At 42.1% G+C, this 17,371-nt stretch overlaps 1 protein-coding gene across 8 annotated transcripts in view; it reads right to left on the reverse strand.

Annotated features, from left to right (window-relative positions):
• Positions 1 to 9,758: 9,758 nt before the first annotated feature.
• nek5 (NIMA related kinase 5) overlaps positions 9,759 to 17,371 on the reverse strand; it is a 47,231-nt gene continuing 39,618 nt past the window's right edge. For 3 of the 8 annotated variants that reach the window (XM_077002039.1, XM_077002042.1, XM_077002045.1), the window contains 9 exons: positions 15,246 to 15,365; positions 15,039 to 15,119; positions 14,734 to 14,808; positions 14,156 to 14,242; positions 13,977 to 14,072; positions 13,442 to 13,694; positions 13,068 to 13,190; positions 12,017 to 12,155; positions 9,760 to 11,925 (listed from right to left, as the gene is read on the reverse strand). In XM_077002039.1, the coding sequence (XP_076858154.1) occupies positions 11,625 to 11,925; positions 12,017 to 12,155; positions 13,068 to 13,190; positions 13,442 to 13,694; positions 13,977 to 14,072; positions 14,156 to 14,242; positions 14,734 to 14,808; positions 15,039 to 15,119; positions 15,246 to 15,365 (1,275 nt within the window). In that variant the 3' untranslated portion in view covers positions 9,760 to 11,624. Of the gene's footprint in view, positions 11,926 to 12,016; positions 12,156 to 13,067; positions 13,191 to 13,441; positions 13,695 to 13,976; positions 14,073 to 14,155; positions 14,243 to 14,733; positions 14,809 to 15,038; positions 15,120 to 15,245; positions 15,366 to 17,371 lie in introns of those variants that run through there. The other 5 variants (XM_077002043.1, XM_077002044.1, XM_077002041.1 and 2 more) reach the window with 4 other exon arrangements.

Raw genomic sequence — 17,371 nt, forward strand, 5'->3', positions numbered from 1 at the left:
TCAGAGGCATTTCATCCCTGTACAGCTTCAAGAAGAGTCTCAAAACCTTCCTGTTTAGATGTGCTTTAAGAAACTCTAACTGTTCTAATTATTTTAATAGTTTTCCATCTTATTGTTATCTTATTTACTTTACTTTATTACATTATTTTATTTAGTTACAATTTGTCTGTTCTAATTATTTTAAGTTTTGTCATTTTATTTACTTTATTACATTATGTTGTCCATTATTTTATAATTTGTCACTTTATTACATTTTATTGTTTGTTTCCTTTTTATCTTTAATTTATTTTAACATTTTCTTTTTGTCTTCTTATCTTTGGTTCCTTTTAATATTTCTTTTTTATTTATTCTGTAAAGCACTTTGAGTTGCATGTATATATGAAAGGTGCTATACAAATAAAGATTTATTATATATTATTATTATTATTACTAAACCACTCAATATATTAAAGGCACAACTGCATTGGGGTGGCAATTCTCCCAAAGTTTGTGAATGTTAACAATAATGTATGGATAAATCTGTGTTTGTCCAGATCGCTGGAAATAAAGAAAACAAATTGAATGAGAAGGTGTGTCCAAACCTTTGGCCTGTACTATATATCTACTTGTATATGCAACATATACAATTGTAGCTTGTAACATGGACCAATAGCGAGGTGGACAAAAGTGCTGAGAAAAGCTAGATTTATTCAGAGCAAATTCATAATCTGAGTTGTCAAAATGGTCCAGGGTCAGTTTACCAGCATGTTTAAAACCAGAAGACTAGGGACTAGAACATTTTGCAGGCATGAAAATCTGTCACCTTTCGGCGAAATTCGCCGTTTTGAAGTTGAAAAGGGTGACCTACGTGAATCGTGTAGATCCGATGAGTTTTTTGTTTGGGGGGGGGGGGGGGGGGAGATTATATTTTAATTATCATATTGACTTAATTAGCAAACAGAGCACTTCCGAAATTGGCTATTTCAATGACAGTGGCCAGCAGTTTCCGCCCAGAACCTTCATAGAGGCCAAATAGCGTTTCAATCTTACCAACGTTCTTCATTCATGTTATTTATTTACTGCTAAGCGGGACGAGAAGCAGGACCTAGTGCTACACCGCTAGATCGTACATTTACCACTACATTTACCAGATCGTACATTTACCACTACATTTACCAGATCGTACATTTTTAATTGGGTGGATTTAATTGGGTTATTAATGGTTTCAATCGTTTTCATATTTTGCGGTAAAACAAAGTTACTGCCGTTCGCTACAGCGTTGAACACTGTCAGATCTAACCACAAGCTCTTGTGATAATAGGCCCATCTATCTACCTATTTAAGTTCGCGTCAACCCCGTGTAGTTAACGGTGACATAAAATAAGAAACAAGATTTTTTTCTAGTGTGTCTGTAGTTGTAACTGGTGAATCCAGGGACGTGTGAGGATCACATTCGCACCAGGGCTGAAAAGGTTGAAGATGAAGTTGTAAACTCTTGTCGTTTGAGTCTACCCTGTGTTTTAGCTCATAGCGTTTCTCAGGGGGTCCTGGGGTAATTTTCTCTTTTACGGGGGGTCCTCTGTGATTTTAATCCCGTCCGGAACGAGCATGTCCGTGTTTTTCTCAGACGTCCTCAGAGAAAATTACAGGCGGAATTACCTACTGTTTTTCGCTGTACTCCGTGGTCGTCTGGTAATTTTAGTCCCGTCCGGATCCACATGTCTGAGTTTATACATGCAGACATCACCTCGCGTTTAATAAAACAGCTATATGTCCACTGCCACGCACCGTAGTTACACGTTGGGCGCGCGTTTTCACGGAGATCCACGTAAAGACAGCGGCGAGCGAAAATGGATTTACTGGATTTTTTAATGGATTTATTTTATTTTATTTAACGGATTTATTTAGCTATTTACATTCATTAGCGATTTTTTATAATGTGTTTTCTGTATTGGTTTAACAAAATAGCTTAACTTAAACGGAGATCTTAAATGCTGAACTGAACAGTAGTAAAGTTAAAAGTTAAAAAGGAATCATCAGAGTTGGCAGTGTGACATTATTAAACATGCTATCACGTGACAAGGCGATGTCATGTGACCGAGAAAGCCAAAAACTCTCGGGTCCTCCTGTTTTTTCAATTGCTGTCCGGATGCAAGAGTTTTATCACTGAGTACAAGGGTGAAATATTTTTCACAGACGTCCCCCTGAAAAACTAATCCCGTCCGGATAGGGCTTTAAGACGTAATGGTTTTGACTGAGCCATCCGGAATGGCGAAAGCGGCTTCTTGCGTTTACGGATTGCGTTTACATTGAATTCATTGACATGACAGTCAAAAAAAATTTTTTTTATGGATTTTACTATATTTTACGGAGCCCGTAAGGTGACATCATGTAAAAAATAAATAAATAACGCGTGGCCACGACTTATTAACGCGTGGGAACGAGATACTAACGTCGCCTTACGAGCTCCGTAATATTTGGCATCACCTGTCGCTGTATCCCCGTACACCAGCAGCCACCCACAACCTCCCCCCCCCCCCCCCCCCCCCCCCCCGTCGCCGTATCCACATGACGTCACACGCCCCGCCCCCGGTCTTCTCACCTTTTTAAGCCCTGACCCATTTTCATGCCTGATTTTGTTAGGTTAACGAAATGACAGACTAAGTACTAAGAACAGAGGTTGATAACATGATGGATTTACACAAAACAGAGGCTAAAGCAACACAGGTTGGATACAAACAACTAGGGTCTACATACAATAACAGACAACACAAGGGAATGTCACAGAGTTTAAATACATGAGTTAACAAGGACTAATAAGACACACATGAGGTCAATGAAGGGCAGAGAACTGAATGAGGGGGTATGACAACTGAAACCAAAACAAAGAAATACATGGAGTAGCGAAAACAAGGAAGTGAATGACAGGGAGCTAGGGAGGTGACAAATCGTGACAAATTTATCATTACTTTGATGCATGGATGGAATGGGCTGCATTCAGATCAACTGTCCATCAAATTCATGTTGAAAGAAGGTAGCACTGAGCCTGAAAAGAAGAGGTTCACAAAAGGTTTATGGCCAAATTTGACAAGCTTATTGTCGTACTTAATCTTAATTAATAACTTAATTAATCGCATTTTAATCGCATTTCAATAAGTTTGAATGATGAATGAATCAATAAACATAATCATAAACTTCAACATCTTGTTTATTTTTCCACCAGTCTACTACACAGACCAATAGATGAGTGCAGAAAACAGAGCAAACAGTTTTCAGAACACTGGAAATTCTGACAATTTTTTTTTTAATTTTGGGAACTTTGCTCAGGATATTGGAAGAATAAGAAGAACTGAAGTAAATCAGAAGATGTTTTTAATACTATTTAAGATGGTAGACTTTTTCTTTAATTTCCCAGGCCTCTGCCACAGCCATAAAGTCCTCTACACAGGCATCTCCATGGTGCCTAGAAGTGGTCTTCTGCATGCTCAAAGCAAATGATTGGATCTTCCATTCATCATCTATAATATGAGCTGTCACACCAAGATAATTCTTGTTGCTAACAGAGGTCCAGTGATCCCCAGTCAGAGCCACATTTGTGGCGCTTTTCACAATAACCTGTTTTACTCCCCTTTCCTCATCATACAGCTGCTGGATTTTCTTCAACATTGTCTTTTTGGACGGCAGTTCGTAACTTGCATCAGTTGACGCAATTTGCAGCACTTCTTGTAAAGCCTGGATTATACTTTCACGAGTGACCGTAGCGCGTGACTACGCGAACCAAAGAGAGTGGTCTATAGTCCACAGCAATCCATCTCGACACTGAATTGGTCAATTTGACGTGGACTTTGACATTTTGTTTCTTAATTTGAACCCCGACATGTGGTCGAGTGTTGACTGGCGACACTGTTTGCTCGTACTAGGAATACATTTAGCAGCTAAGTTATCATTAGTGACCTGTGCGTTAGCCCCAACATGTTTTGCGTTGAGGTGGTAACGAAGGGTGGAAGTGCTCCTGTGATAAGCGAACTCCTTCCTACATAAAGTGCAAATAACACTATTTTTGTTTGTACTTCCATCTGGAAGGTTCTTATATTTAAATTTCCCATCCACCAGCGTAGCCTCTTCAGTCATCTCCATCATGATCTTATTGTGCATCCATATAATCTGTATGTCTGGAACTCGTGCACTGAGAAACATTCCACGGTGCAAAAGTGTCTCATGCGTTAAATGCGTAAATTTTTTTAGTTCGTTAATTTCCCTGTAATTAATTAATCGAAATTAACGCATTAGTCCCACCACCAGTAAGAATATAGTAAGCCAAAGTCAAATTTATTTATAAAGCCCTTTTTATAATAGCTGTTTTTACAAAGCAGATTCACATACTGTATGGCGCTGTTCAAAATAGCCTACTGCATACTGCACTCAGTATATACTGGATACTGCATACTGGTCCTTGTAGTAGTATGCAGTACAGTTTCCAGTATGCGACAAAACTAAACGTGAACATGTAACCACCAGAGATTAGCACTTTCTTTGAAGTCTCAAAATGTCCAAATATTTAGCGTTTCTAACCCTAGAAGATGGGAGAAGGCAGAGAAGATTTTAAGAACAGCTATCATTATAGCTGTCACGTATGACCGTGTCCCCCTCCGTTAGCTGTCACTCCGAACCCCTCGTGTCTGTGTTCCGTACCTGTTTACCCCGCCCTGCTCATTTGTCTCTGTGATTACCTCGTTAGTTCCCACGCCCCTTGTTATTACCGTCACCTGCCCCTTGTTTAATGTCATTGTATTTAAGCCCCTGAGTCTCCCTTGTCCTTTGTCTGGTATTTTGTTTGATATTTTGGATGTTTGACTGTTTGCTGTTTGATCGTATACCTGGCCTTAGTGTGTTCTTGTTTTGTGATTCATTGTCTGTTCTCGTATCCCTTGTCATTGTCATGCCCGTATTCGCCTGTTACTCGGACTGCCCTCCCGTTATCGACCCGGACTGGCTAAGCGACGATGAGTATGGTATTTCCTTTAATAAATCTCGCTCCTCTCAGCATTTGTGTCCGTCTCCTCGCTAAGCAGCGCGAGAAACGTTACAATAGCTTTCATTTTGGAGGAGTTTAACGTTTAACTCTGGCAGCTAAGAATAGCCTACCACACTGTTATCACTACCGACATCCATAGGGCTAAATACCAGTAGCCTACTGTATTCTGCTATCAACTCGTTCTTGTCTGATACTAAAATTAAACGTTACTGCAATTTGCTACACAAACTATGTGAATCTACTAACCTTTTAAAAGGTAAGAATAAAATAAAGCTTAGGGCAATGTTGAATCTTGGATTTTACTTGACTATTGGTTTTGCAAAACAAACAACCCCCCCCCCCCCCCCCCAAAAAAAAAAAAAAAAAAAACACACATGAAATTTTAAATTTGGTATATGAATAGTATTGTCACGCTCAACTCCACCCTCCTCCCTTGTCCCGCCTTGTCCCCCCCGTTTCCATAGTTCCCCCTGTCTGTCACACCCCCTGCACAGGTGTTTTCACCTGTGTCTCGTTTCACTTCCCTGTTTCTGTGTATTTAGTTTCCCCTGCCCAGTCTATCGTTGTTGGTCGTTGATTGTAAGTACCCTCATGTTGCCTTGTCTCCGTCCAATTCCAATTCTCTCTCCGATTAGTTTGTTTCCCCTTCTGTGTGTAGTAGCATGTGCTTTGCCCGTTGATTCCCTCAGTGCCTTTTCTCCTTTCTCAATTAAAGCAGTCTCAGTTTACCCTTGTTTATGTTTCCCTTTCAGTTTCAGTTACTTCCCGTTTATTATCTGTGATTCTCCTAGTAGGCCTACTGTTTAAATGTTTAGATTCTAACTTATGGTTGTTCTCCTTGTCGCTTCCTCATTCCTTTGTGTTCAGTGAGTTTAAATGTGCAGTTGTATAGTTATTTTCTTTAGTTATCTTTCCCCATTTATCTATTGTGTTGGCTCCTGTGTGTTTCCCGTTTATAGCTCTTCCCTGTTGCCGCGTCTTCCCTCGTTGTATAGTAAAATAATAATTCTGATCGCATTATCCTGAGTTTGCGTCATGCCTGCCTGTCAAAAAAGTTACATATGATGTAAACATATGATGCATATATTTTTTTATTTTGCAAAAATAATAATGAAAACAATAATTTCAAAAACTATATTATTGAAGATACACATTCTAAACATATTACCAATTCCTATTGTTTAATGGGATCCATTTTGCCATATAGTCCATGAATTCTTTATAACTCTGAAAAAAGATGAATGAAACTAAACATTGCTTATGTAGTGCATTTAGTTTGTTTCAGTATTGGAAAAATACAAATTAGATGGTTTGTATTTGCGATCAACTCAGAACCTGGATCTAAAGTTGGAGTTGCGTCTCCCCTTAAAGCCTTGTGAGAAGCATTATTTTTAATGAAAAATATTTACATTTATGCTTGCACTCTCGCTCCGCATTGTCTGCCATGTTTTTGTTTTTCATTTTGGTCGCATAATGCATACTGATTTGGGGCCCAATCAGTACTCCAGTAGTATGTAGTAGGCTATTTCGAACAGAGCACACGTCTGAGTCCAAGCTCAAAGTGAGCAAGCCAAAGGAAGGAAAAACTCTAAACTGCAAAAGGGGGACCAATCCTCTTCTGGCAATGGACACCACAATGACAACAATGTAAATCCTAGTTTATATTGAGCCCATCCCGAAGGAGCAGACAGGTACAGTAGGGCCAAGCGGATCACGGCTTTGACTGTGGCAGAAGCAAAAACTTGGGTGTGGGACCATGGAAAGTGACTTTCGATCAGCTCCAAGAAGATTCTGGAAAACTGTCAGGCACCTCAGGAGGGGAAAGCAGTTCCCGACCAACACTGCAAACAGTGGGGCTGGGGATCTGCTGACCTCGACTGGGGATGTCATTAGGTGGTGGAAGAAATACTTCATGGATCTTCTCAATCCCACCACCATGTCTTCCACAGAGGAAGCAGAACTGGAGGACTCAGATGGGGTTTTGCCCATCACTCAGGCTAAGGTGACCAGGGTAGTTGTAAAGCTCCTTTGCGGCAAGGTTCCGGGGTGGATAAGATCCGCCCTAAGTTCCTTAAGATTCTGGATGTTGTGGGACTGTCCTGGCTGACACGTCTTTGCAACATTGCGTGTACATTGGGGGCAGTGCCTCTGGACTGACAAACCTTTTTAAGAAAGGGGACCAGAGTGTGTTCTTCAAATACTCCTCAGCCTCCACAGTAGTGTCTATGCAAGGGTTCCTGGGAAGAGAGTCTGGTTGATAGTCAAATTTCAGTTACAAGAGGAACAATGTGGGTTCTTAGGGAGGGTTACTTTCCTTGGGAAAGATCCAAGACACACTGGAGAGATTATACACTGGAGAGAGGCATTCACCTCTGTATATCCCCAGAAGAGGTGGCTGGGGAGAGGGAAACTTGAGCCTCTTTGCTTAGGCTACTAACCCCGCAACCTGGACTCTGATAAGCGGAAGAAAATGGATGAATGGATGGACGTTTCATTATGGTTTATTATATATTTGGAGCACATACTAGTTGCCTGTGTGTGGTTTTCTTTTCTAAGGTTTTCTTTAAAAAAAGATTAAAAAAAGATTAAAAAAAAATTCTGCTTCAGTCTATAAAATCTGCATGATCTACTACAGTCTGCTTTGCAAGACAGAATGACAAATACAGAAAAGAAAGTGTATTTTGCATTTAATTAACAAAAAATAAAGTGCTTTGGTAAAATAAAGTGCTTTTTGTTTTGTTACCAAAATTCTCAAGCTTCATTTTGCAAGCTGTCAGGGCTGGCTCAGATGCTGTACTCCCAGCCGTTGCTAGGGGCACCAGAGTCCGTTCCAGACTAAACCGGAGTAATTAACAATGATTTGTCTCAGCTGTTTGTTAGGCTTCTTAAGGAAGCTTGTGGAGACTGATCACTGCTGAACGGTGTCTCGCCACCTCTCTCTTATGCTTTCTCTTTACTTATTTTACTTACCTCCTGCGTCACTTCCTGACCCATCTCAAGTTTACCCAATCCTGTATTTCTTCCTATCCGTTTTGCCTTTATTTTTGGGAATGGTTTTATTTTGCTGCAACGTTTTTTGCCTGCTGCCAGTTACTTCCCCTGGCGTCCTTGGTTTCGGTTTCGTGTTGCATTTATCCACGCTGTTTTTTAGTTACTGTTGTTATTTTGCTTCTTTGTCCCGTCTCTCTACGGTTGAGTGTTATTTTCCCTCTCGCTAATACATTTGATAAATGTCAAACGTCTTGCTCTTGGGAGCCGGCACTTGGGTCCACCTTTCTCTATATTATTTCACGTGGTGTGTACATTCCCGTGCTCACCGCGTTACACAAGCCTTGCACACGAGTTACATTGTGTCAAGTTCGGTCTTCCCATTCGGTAAAAACCAAAATGAACCCATATTTTTGCCTTAAATGAAGAAGGGACAGGTTGAATATCTCTTTCCTCCATTTGTTTTGAAACTTTTCTAGGGTGAAACTTTTCTGCATGAGTGTGAAAATCTCATGCTGCTGAAAATTTTGTAATTTTGTAATTACGTAACGCGAGACTTCACCATGACTTGGAATTGATTTTGGGACAAAAAAAAAAACCCAAAAATTTTTGATATGTGAATCGATTTTTTGGCACACCTCTATTGTTCATTGTTAGTACTGTATATTACAGGGCAAACAGTGAGATAAATATTTACATGTGAGCGTGGGAGTATGTGTGGGAGATTGTGGAGATGGGTTCACTACAGAGAGTGAAACGAATGCAGTCATTTGAGAAAACAAACATAAGCCCGCAAAGACTTTTAGGCAGTATTTCCAGTCTGGAACTGGCAATCAGCAGCCAATCTAGCCCCTAGGTCAGGGGTGCCCACAGTTTTCAGCTTGCGAGCTACTTATAAGATGACCAAGTCAGAAAGATCTACCGGGGTGGCGGCGAACGTAATTTGTTGAGCGGGGGGTGGCGAACGTAATTTGTTGAGTGGATTGCAGATTGGCTACCGTGAATGTCAATCAAAATACAACCGTCAGTGCAGATGTGCAATTCATCTACTACTATTTTATGTGACGCGATCTACGCACATTCCTTCACGATTGACCGACACTTCCTTCGCGATCGACCGGTCGATCGCGATCGACGTAATGAGCACCCCTGCCCTAGGTTATCTTGGGCTAAACACAGTAACATCAATTCATACCAAGATCAACCAACCAACCTCCCTTTGCCTCTGAGAGGAAGCCAGTAGCCAGTAGCCCCTCCCCCTAATTAAGCTGAGCAACGCCACTACTACTGGTCAGGGTTACCTAAAAACACAAACATGACATACATACATTACTGCAGTAATGAATGATACATACATAACATATTTTGTATTTAGTGCACTTGTTTGACAAGAATAATTAATTATATGTCCATTCATTGTGTACATCTCCCTTCCTCAGGTATTCCAGGAACTGTAACCCCCCTTCCCTCCTTTAGTAGGCCAAGGGCCCTTCGGCCACTATAAGAGAAGGAGCTGGCTGGGCTGCCAGTCCCACTGAGAATCCCACAGGAACAGGTAAGTACAACATTTTATATCAATTATATGTCTGTAGAGTCTTTTGGTGATGGGCCAGAGCTACTGGCATCATCACATTACACTTCAAATTTCGCTCAAAGCACTGAACCAATATTTATTCTGACGCTGTCGGCATGCAAGCACAGAGATTTGCTGCGACGCTGGGATAGAGGTGGAAGGAGGCAGAGGCTGCAAACCAAAAGCTTTATTGTCCATTGTCAAACAAACAAATACTCAGGCCAATAGGCAACAATAATGCATGAAGAATACTCAAGGCTGGAATTTAAGGCAGGCCAAAGGTACGGAGGCTTCAGTGTGGAGGTAGTAAGTTACATCCAGTGTTGCGAGGCAAAGGCTTGGCAATGCACAGCACTGAACTGCATGACCTGTGGGAATTAATACTGTGCACCGGAAATGAGAAACGGGTGTCAGTATTGTGGTGATTGTGATCTGGGGTGTGGTCTGGTATGAGAGGGTGTGTGCTGAACGGGAGTGGGTGTGATTTGCCATGAGTTGGTGTTCATTGGCGCCCTCTGGTGGCTTCTGGGCTGACCCACCATGGCAGTCCCCCCCACAAGGACCCCTCCAGCCAACTCGTCTTCGGCCGACAGCGAGGAGCAGTGCAGCTCGGATGTCTCCGGTGAAAGGAGGCGATCAAGGAGGGGGTTTTTAGAATAGAAGGCTACGGATTTCAGCACGCTGTTCTTCTTGAAGCATTGCGAGAGCACCGTGCCCACTCCCACATCCGACACATCCACCTCCAGAATGAAGGGCTTGTTAGGATCAGGTTGGTATAACACCGGCGCGGAAACGAATGCCTGTTTTAGATCCTCGAATGCCTTCTCAGCCCTCTCGTTCCATTGTAGCATCTTTGTCACGAAGAAGACGCTGGCCGAGGCAGGTGAGGTGGAAGGAGTGATATAGCCCTGCGCTAAAGCCTCTCTGACTCATTGACTCATCATCTGCTCCTCTTCCTGGGACAGCAGGTAGAAATTCCCCCAGGGTGGCGTTGTTCCTTCTTTGAGGGTAAAAGTACAGTCCCATGGGCGATGAAGAGGCAGCTGGGCTGCTTTTGCTGAGCTGAATACCTCGACCTAGTCTCTGTACTGACTGAGGATCGCCTGGGGGTTGGCTATGTTCAGGCTCTCTATACTAGTGGTCTGAACCATAACTCAGGACTTGCGCTGCATGCGTCTGTATAGCATAGACCACCTAAGAATGTAGCCCGTGGCCCATTTAATGATTGGGATGTGAAGCCTGAGCCAGGGGAGCCCTAGTATTATAGAGTGACGGAGGTATGGGAGAACACAAAACGAGATGTGTTCTGTGTGATCCTGAATGGTGAGATGGAGGTAGACGGTATGGTAGTGAATGATGCCCCCACGCACAGGTCGGGTGTCCAGTGCCTGCACGCGCCTCGGTTTGCTCAGGGCCTTCAGGGGTATGCCCAATTGCTTTGCCAGGCTCTGGTCCATCACGTTGCCTGTGAAAACTCCCACAGAACAGCCCTTGTAAGAGACCACAGCTCTGGTTAGCATGTTGCCAGGTAAGGAGTTACTCACCAGAGCTGTGTCATCACTCAGGAAGCTTCAATATTTATTATTTAAAAACCAAACAATACAATCAGTTGATACAGTATATTAGTACAATTGGTCTTCAGATCTTCAGAAAGCCTTTATCGATTTAAGTCCTCTGTTTTGAAAGAAACATATGAGTAATCCATGAAGCAAAATTTTACTTCACTAGGTTCTATTAGACAGATTTTTGACAATTTGAATCTCCTCAGTTGAGTCTTAGCAGTCATTTTCTTGGTTTTGGGAGAAAATATCCTTCAGTACCCCTAGTATATTTAATGGAAAAATACCTTCATGTCCTTATGAAGCTGATATGGAGGTGTTGTTTCTATTATTATGTTCCCTATTGCAAAATACCCTGTTATTTTCTGGTCCTTTGTGTTAGTGTAAATGTGCTACACTTTATACACTAATGTTATGTGTTTGTAGCAGTAAATGAGCATTATTGAGAACCTATTAAGTATTCTCAGAAATGAGAACCTATTAAGTATTGTTATTCTGTTGTTCCCATGTTATGTTTCTCTGTATCTCTGTATCTTCTCAGGGGCTGCACTTCTGCTCCCTGCCCAGCCTGGGGCTCTGATGCCTGGGTACGGCTCTGTGCCAGGGTGTCATGTGTAAAGGTAGCCATGCTTCCGTCCGTATCCCTGCTGTGCTCCGACCCCTCTTCTATTCTCATGCTGTGTGTTCCATCTGTAATGCTCTGCCTCTTCTCATCCTCCTCCATGATAAAGAGGTTCCTCATGGAATCTGCCACTTCCTCTCGCAGCTCATCCTCTGACTCTTCAAAGTTTCTGAGGAAAAAAAGGAGAAGGAAAGCTGGTCCTGATTAACAGGACTGCTCTTCCCAGAGCAAACACATCTGACTTGAGTATCATCACTTACGTATCATCATCATCTGATCTGCATCCTAGGCGCTCCTCGTCCACCTCTACATCAGAGTCTTCCTTGCCTTCCTCATCAGTAGAGTCTTTTTTCCCCTCTTTGGCCTCCTCCTCCTTCCTCTCTTCATCCAATGATAATACTGTCACGGATTAATGAAAGAGCAGAAAGGTAAGAAAGAAATAAAGGAAAAATTATGGATGTGTTAAGGACTCTGGGAAGAACAGACTGTACAGCATATATTTAATGTGACTATTTCATGGGTGTTTATGAGTGTACATACTGTATATACTGTTGCATTTGTGTGTGTGTGTGTGTGTGTGTGTGTGTGTGTGTGTGTGTGTGTGTGTGTGTGTGTGTGTGTGTGTGTGCGCGCAATTATCTCCACACCTGCACCTTGTTCATTTGTATTAACTCTCCTTATTTAGACCCACAGGTCCAGTCCAACTGTGCTGCACATTAAAGCCAGACTCTCAAGAAGTGCTGTTGGGACTGTCTTATGTCACCAACTCCATGCAATTGGAGACTGCACCTGCTTAGGTGCCTTCCTTTAACTCCAGAGCACTCTGTGCAAGCTTTTGTTTCTGAATACTTATGAGACTCTACCACCCTCGCCCGCGGCTCCTTCTATTCTAATGCCCCTGGCATTACAATCTGCTATTGTAAAGTTGCTAACCATTACATTATTCTGTATTTCTTTGACCATACAAACAAAATAACTGAAGCTGATTCCTGTTCTGAATGTTTGTTTTCTGTAAATATTTCAAGGCTGCAATGAAAATTCAAAATCAAAAATTCTGCAACATTTACTCTGGATTTCAGGAGTGCAGAACAAAGAAAAAATATATTTTGTTGAATATGAGGAATAGGCTGACTGTGTATGCAGAAAGAGTGGCAAGATCTTCCCCTGACCTAATTAACAAGCAATGAGTCAAAGCATCAAATTATTGTTCTATGATTTACATTTTTGTTCATTTTGTCTTTAAAATAATTGTTACAAACTTTCCATGTATATATCTGATCAACTGAGATTAACTATTCTTGCAAGTGTTACCTAGTGTAGAGCAGGTGAGTTGTGCCCTAGCCAGAACATCAAGGAGAGTATCAGGAGGGCAGTTTGTCCATTGTCTCCGCCCCTGTGGACTTTGGTCCCTTCCTTCCAGCTGAGCAGTTCCACCTCCAGGAAAACAACAGAAATGTACTATCAGGCCCAAGTCATAAATCTCTGCTATGAGTATGCAGCATTATAATGGCAGCAGTTCAACAGGCCTAGTCCACCTAAAAGCAAGAGTAGTTTCAAGTGACAAAATGAAATTTCACCGCATTATCCTCCCTTGTATGAAATATTTGGCTGATCTCATCTCTACGTCTGAGTGGGTTTATGCACATTTTTATTTAGTATGTGTGTGTTCTCAGCTTCTCACACACCCACTTTAGATGAACATGTGGTCGGGCAGATGGATGAGACCTCCAAGTTTTCCAGAATGTTCAGGAGAGTATGAGGAGTATCTGGTCTCCACACTCCTCTTTTCAGAGTTTCTCTCTCCTCTCTCTCTTTTCCTATTCTCTCCTTCCCTCCTTCCTGACTGCTATCCTCAGGCTGGTTCTCCTTTGTAGGACAGTTCCAGATATTCAGCTCATGTGCCACATCAAATCGATGTGTTTGATTCAGTAGATCCTGCTAACACATAGTTTACACCAAGATGTACACCACGTTCAGACACAAACACACACACGCGCACAAACATCTATAGGCACACATTTATAAATAATGTACACATTCACACAAACACATATTAGAATCGCAAAGTTTTTTTGTGTTGACATAAAAAATGTCAAGATGAGTATCCAGAATCTGTCCACAATGTAATATCTCATAGATTTTATGCTCTCTTGAAATTGACTGCAGAGAGTGCAGTCACACAACTTGAAGTAAGATCTCTTCTGAGTGGTGGTAGTTTACTTCTTCCTCTTTGGCTTCAGCCATTTTCTGCTGTGTTTTCTCTCTCTCCATCCATGTCCCATCATCCTGCCACTGGATCTCAAATTTGACTCCTTTCTGCATGAAAGTAAGGAGGCTGTCAGATGCGTCATGGTTCCTGTCTCCATACCTGCAGCAGTGCACACCTGTGATGGGGATACCTGGATCTTGTGCTTTTCCTGTAGCTCTCTCCTCTCCCTGTGGTTCTGCTTTAGGGCCTGCCTCAGAGCTTCATCTCTGTCTGTGAGCTTTACAAGAAAGACAGAAGTTGTGTGTGTGTGTGTGTGTGTGTGTGTGTGTGTGTGTAAGAGAGAGAGAGAGTATGTGTGTGATAGTGGGTGTGTGTGTGTATATAGTGTACAATTTCCAAAATAATGTGCTACTCCTGTGCAGAGAGAGTGAGAGAAGCACTTGGGAGTGATCCATGTATGGTTGTAGCCTGCGTACTAGTCTCAGCTGTGAAAGGTCCGTGGTGTTAAAATACATTAAACCCTTCTTGTTACCCTGCATGAACTCATCCTTCGTGTTTTGGCCAGGAGACCATTGAGATAAGTGTAATGTTCCCTATCTACGCTTTTCTTTTCTTCTACTTCATCTGTGCATGTGTGTGTGCATATCTGAGTAAGTGTGTGTCCGTGTGTGTGTGCATGTGTCTACTGTATGTGTACATCTGTGTGTGTGTGTGTGTGAGAGTGTATTGCGTACATGTGAGTTTGAGTGCATGCATGCAAGTGTTTACCTTTTGCTCTTCCTTGGGCACATGTGTGTGCTTCTCTTCAAGATGCTCCAGCAATGCTGCTTGTTTTTGCAACATCTGCATAAAAGTACAGACATCATCCTCCCACTATTGCTCTAGAGTTTAGTTTGCATCCATGGTGAATGTTTTACATTTTTTACAAAGTTTACCATGTTAAATTACCATGTTAACTCAAGTGCACAGCTTGGGTTTAACCATGGGGGTTAGTGTGTGTTTAATAGAGATGGTTAGTGTGGATTAATCTGTGGTAGTTAGTGTGTGTTTATCTGTGGTAGTTAGGACATCACCTCAGCATCAGCTTTCTGTTTCATTTCTCTAACTTCATCCTGATAATGCTGCCTGATTTGCTGCAGCTGCCTCAGATACTCCTGCAAAACACATAGAGTTTATACACACATATCATTGTGTTCGTACATCTCTGCCCAAGACATATGTATACTGTTTTCCAAGCATAACACTTAACAATACAGATGCTCTGGCCAGATTGGAGAGACCTGATTTCCCTGTACTTTGATGTGTCGTGTAGACTGGGGTGGACTGACTCTCTCCTTATGGTGCTGTGGTTGCCCAGGGCAACTATACCGTTCGCCATCGGCTGTGCTTGGTCTCAGACCCTGTACACAAGGGATCAATAAGGGCTTTAAGCATGGACCACAAGAGAGCTGTTCTCAGCTAAACATGTGTGTTTGTGTGAAGCATATGTGTGTATATCAGAATCAGTTTTATTACCCAAGTATATGTACATACACAAGGAATTTGACTCCGGTAGTTGCTGGCTCTACAGACATACAGTAGTAACAGTACATATAATAATAATAATAATAATAATCTTTATTTGTATAGCACCTTTCATACATACATGCAACTCAAAGTGCTTTACAATATAAATAAAAAGAAACATTAAAAGGAGATAGGACAAAACGAAAATGTTAAAAGAAGTTAAAGATAAAAGTAAATAAGATGATAATATAAAAAGGAAACAAACACAATGAAATAATGAAATAAAGTGACAAATTATAAAATAATAAACAACATAATGTAATAAGGAAAATAAGATTGAGTTTCTTAACTAAAAGCAGATCTAAACAGGAATGTTTTTAGACTGTTCTTGAAACTATTCAGGGATGAAATGCCTCTGAGCTCTTCAGGAAGAGAATTCCAGAGCTTTGGGCCATAGTGACTAAAAGCACCCTCGCCAATCTTTAATCGGCTTTTAGGAATCACCAGTAGATTACTGTTTGAAGACCTGAGAGACCTGACTGGAACATATCTAACCATCATTTCACTGAGGTAAAGAGGGGCAAGACCATGAAGACATTTAAAAACCATGACTAGAACCTTAAAATCTATTCTAAAGCTGACAGGTAACCAGTGTAGTGAGTGGAGTGCAGGTGTAATATGATCTCTCTTTCTCCTGCGGGTCAGAACCCTTGCAGCCGCGTTCTGAACTCGCTGTAGGTGCGAAATAGAGCTCTTTGTGTCAGGGCTGGGTCTAGGACCGTCCCTCCTGTCGCCAACAGAGGGCGTGCCCTGCCCACTCCAACCAGGGCCGGGTCTAGGACCGTCCCTCCTGTCGCCAACAGAGGGCGTGCCCTGCCCACTCCAACCAGGGCTGGGTCTAGGACCGTCCCTCCTGTCGCCACTAGAAGGAGTGCGCGCCTTCACGACCTAACGAGACGCAATCAGCAGGGAGGACCTGCAGCTGTGCCTTCCCCTATTTAACAGGCGCAGTTGCAGTGCCTCACTGCTGAGTTGTTCGTTGCCTCTCGCGCGTACTGCCAGCCGGTATACTACAAGTCTTTTGTACTCTGATCTCTCGTTTTTTCCCCTGTTCCCTTCGAGCCTCTCTCCTGCGCCCTTCCTGGCCTACCTCAAGTTTTCCCCTCGCTGTACCCTTCCTATACCGTTTATTATTTTGTTCGTCTGTGCTCCAGTATCCTCTGACACGTTGAGTTATTTCCTCCGTGTGTTTTTGGTTCTCAGGTTTCATTATTTTGTTCGTTTGTGCTCCAGTTTTTACCGACACGTTGAGTTATTGCCTCCGTGTGTTTTCAGTTGGGTTTTTTCAGAGACTTTTCTTTGTTTTTATTTTTCTGCGTTTCCCGCTCCTCGCGGAGGTCTTAGTTCGCTAGTTGTGCTTTGAGTTTGCTCCTGAGTCCATCAAACAATAACCCCGTGAGTCCTCTGTATCCTGAGGACTCCCGTTACACTTTGGAAGAGCAGATAGAACAGCGTTACAGTAATCTAGCCTTGATGTGATAAATGCATGGACAAGTTTTTCACTGTCAGCAGGAGAGAGCATATCTCGGACTTTAGCGATGTTTCGAAGGTGAAAGTAAGCTGTCTTGCATGTAGTCATGATGTGTGATTTGAAGCTGAGCTCATTATCAAAGGTGAGTCCCAGGTTCTTAACACATTGTCTGGCATTCAAATTCATTTGATTTAAATAAGTCTGGACATCATTCCTTTGTGAATCACTGCCAAGAACAAGAACCTCTGTCTTCTGTTTATTTAACTGCAGAAAATTGTCAGACATCCATGTCTGTATATCATCTATGCAGTCAAACAGTGAGCAAATTGATTTTAGGGCTTTAGGTTCTAGCGAAATATAAAGTTGAGT

Source organism: Brachyhypopomus gauderio, chromosome 4, assembly GCF_052324685.1.
Source record: "Brachyhypopomus gauderio isolate BG-103 chromosome 4, BGAUD_0.2, whole genome shotgun sequence".
NCBI lineage: Eukaryota > Metazoa > Chordata > Actinopteri > Gymnotiformes > Hypopomidae > Brachyhypopomus > Brachyhypopomus gauderio.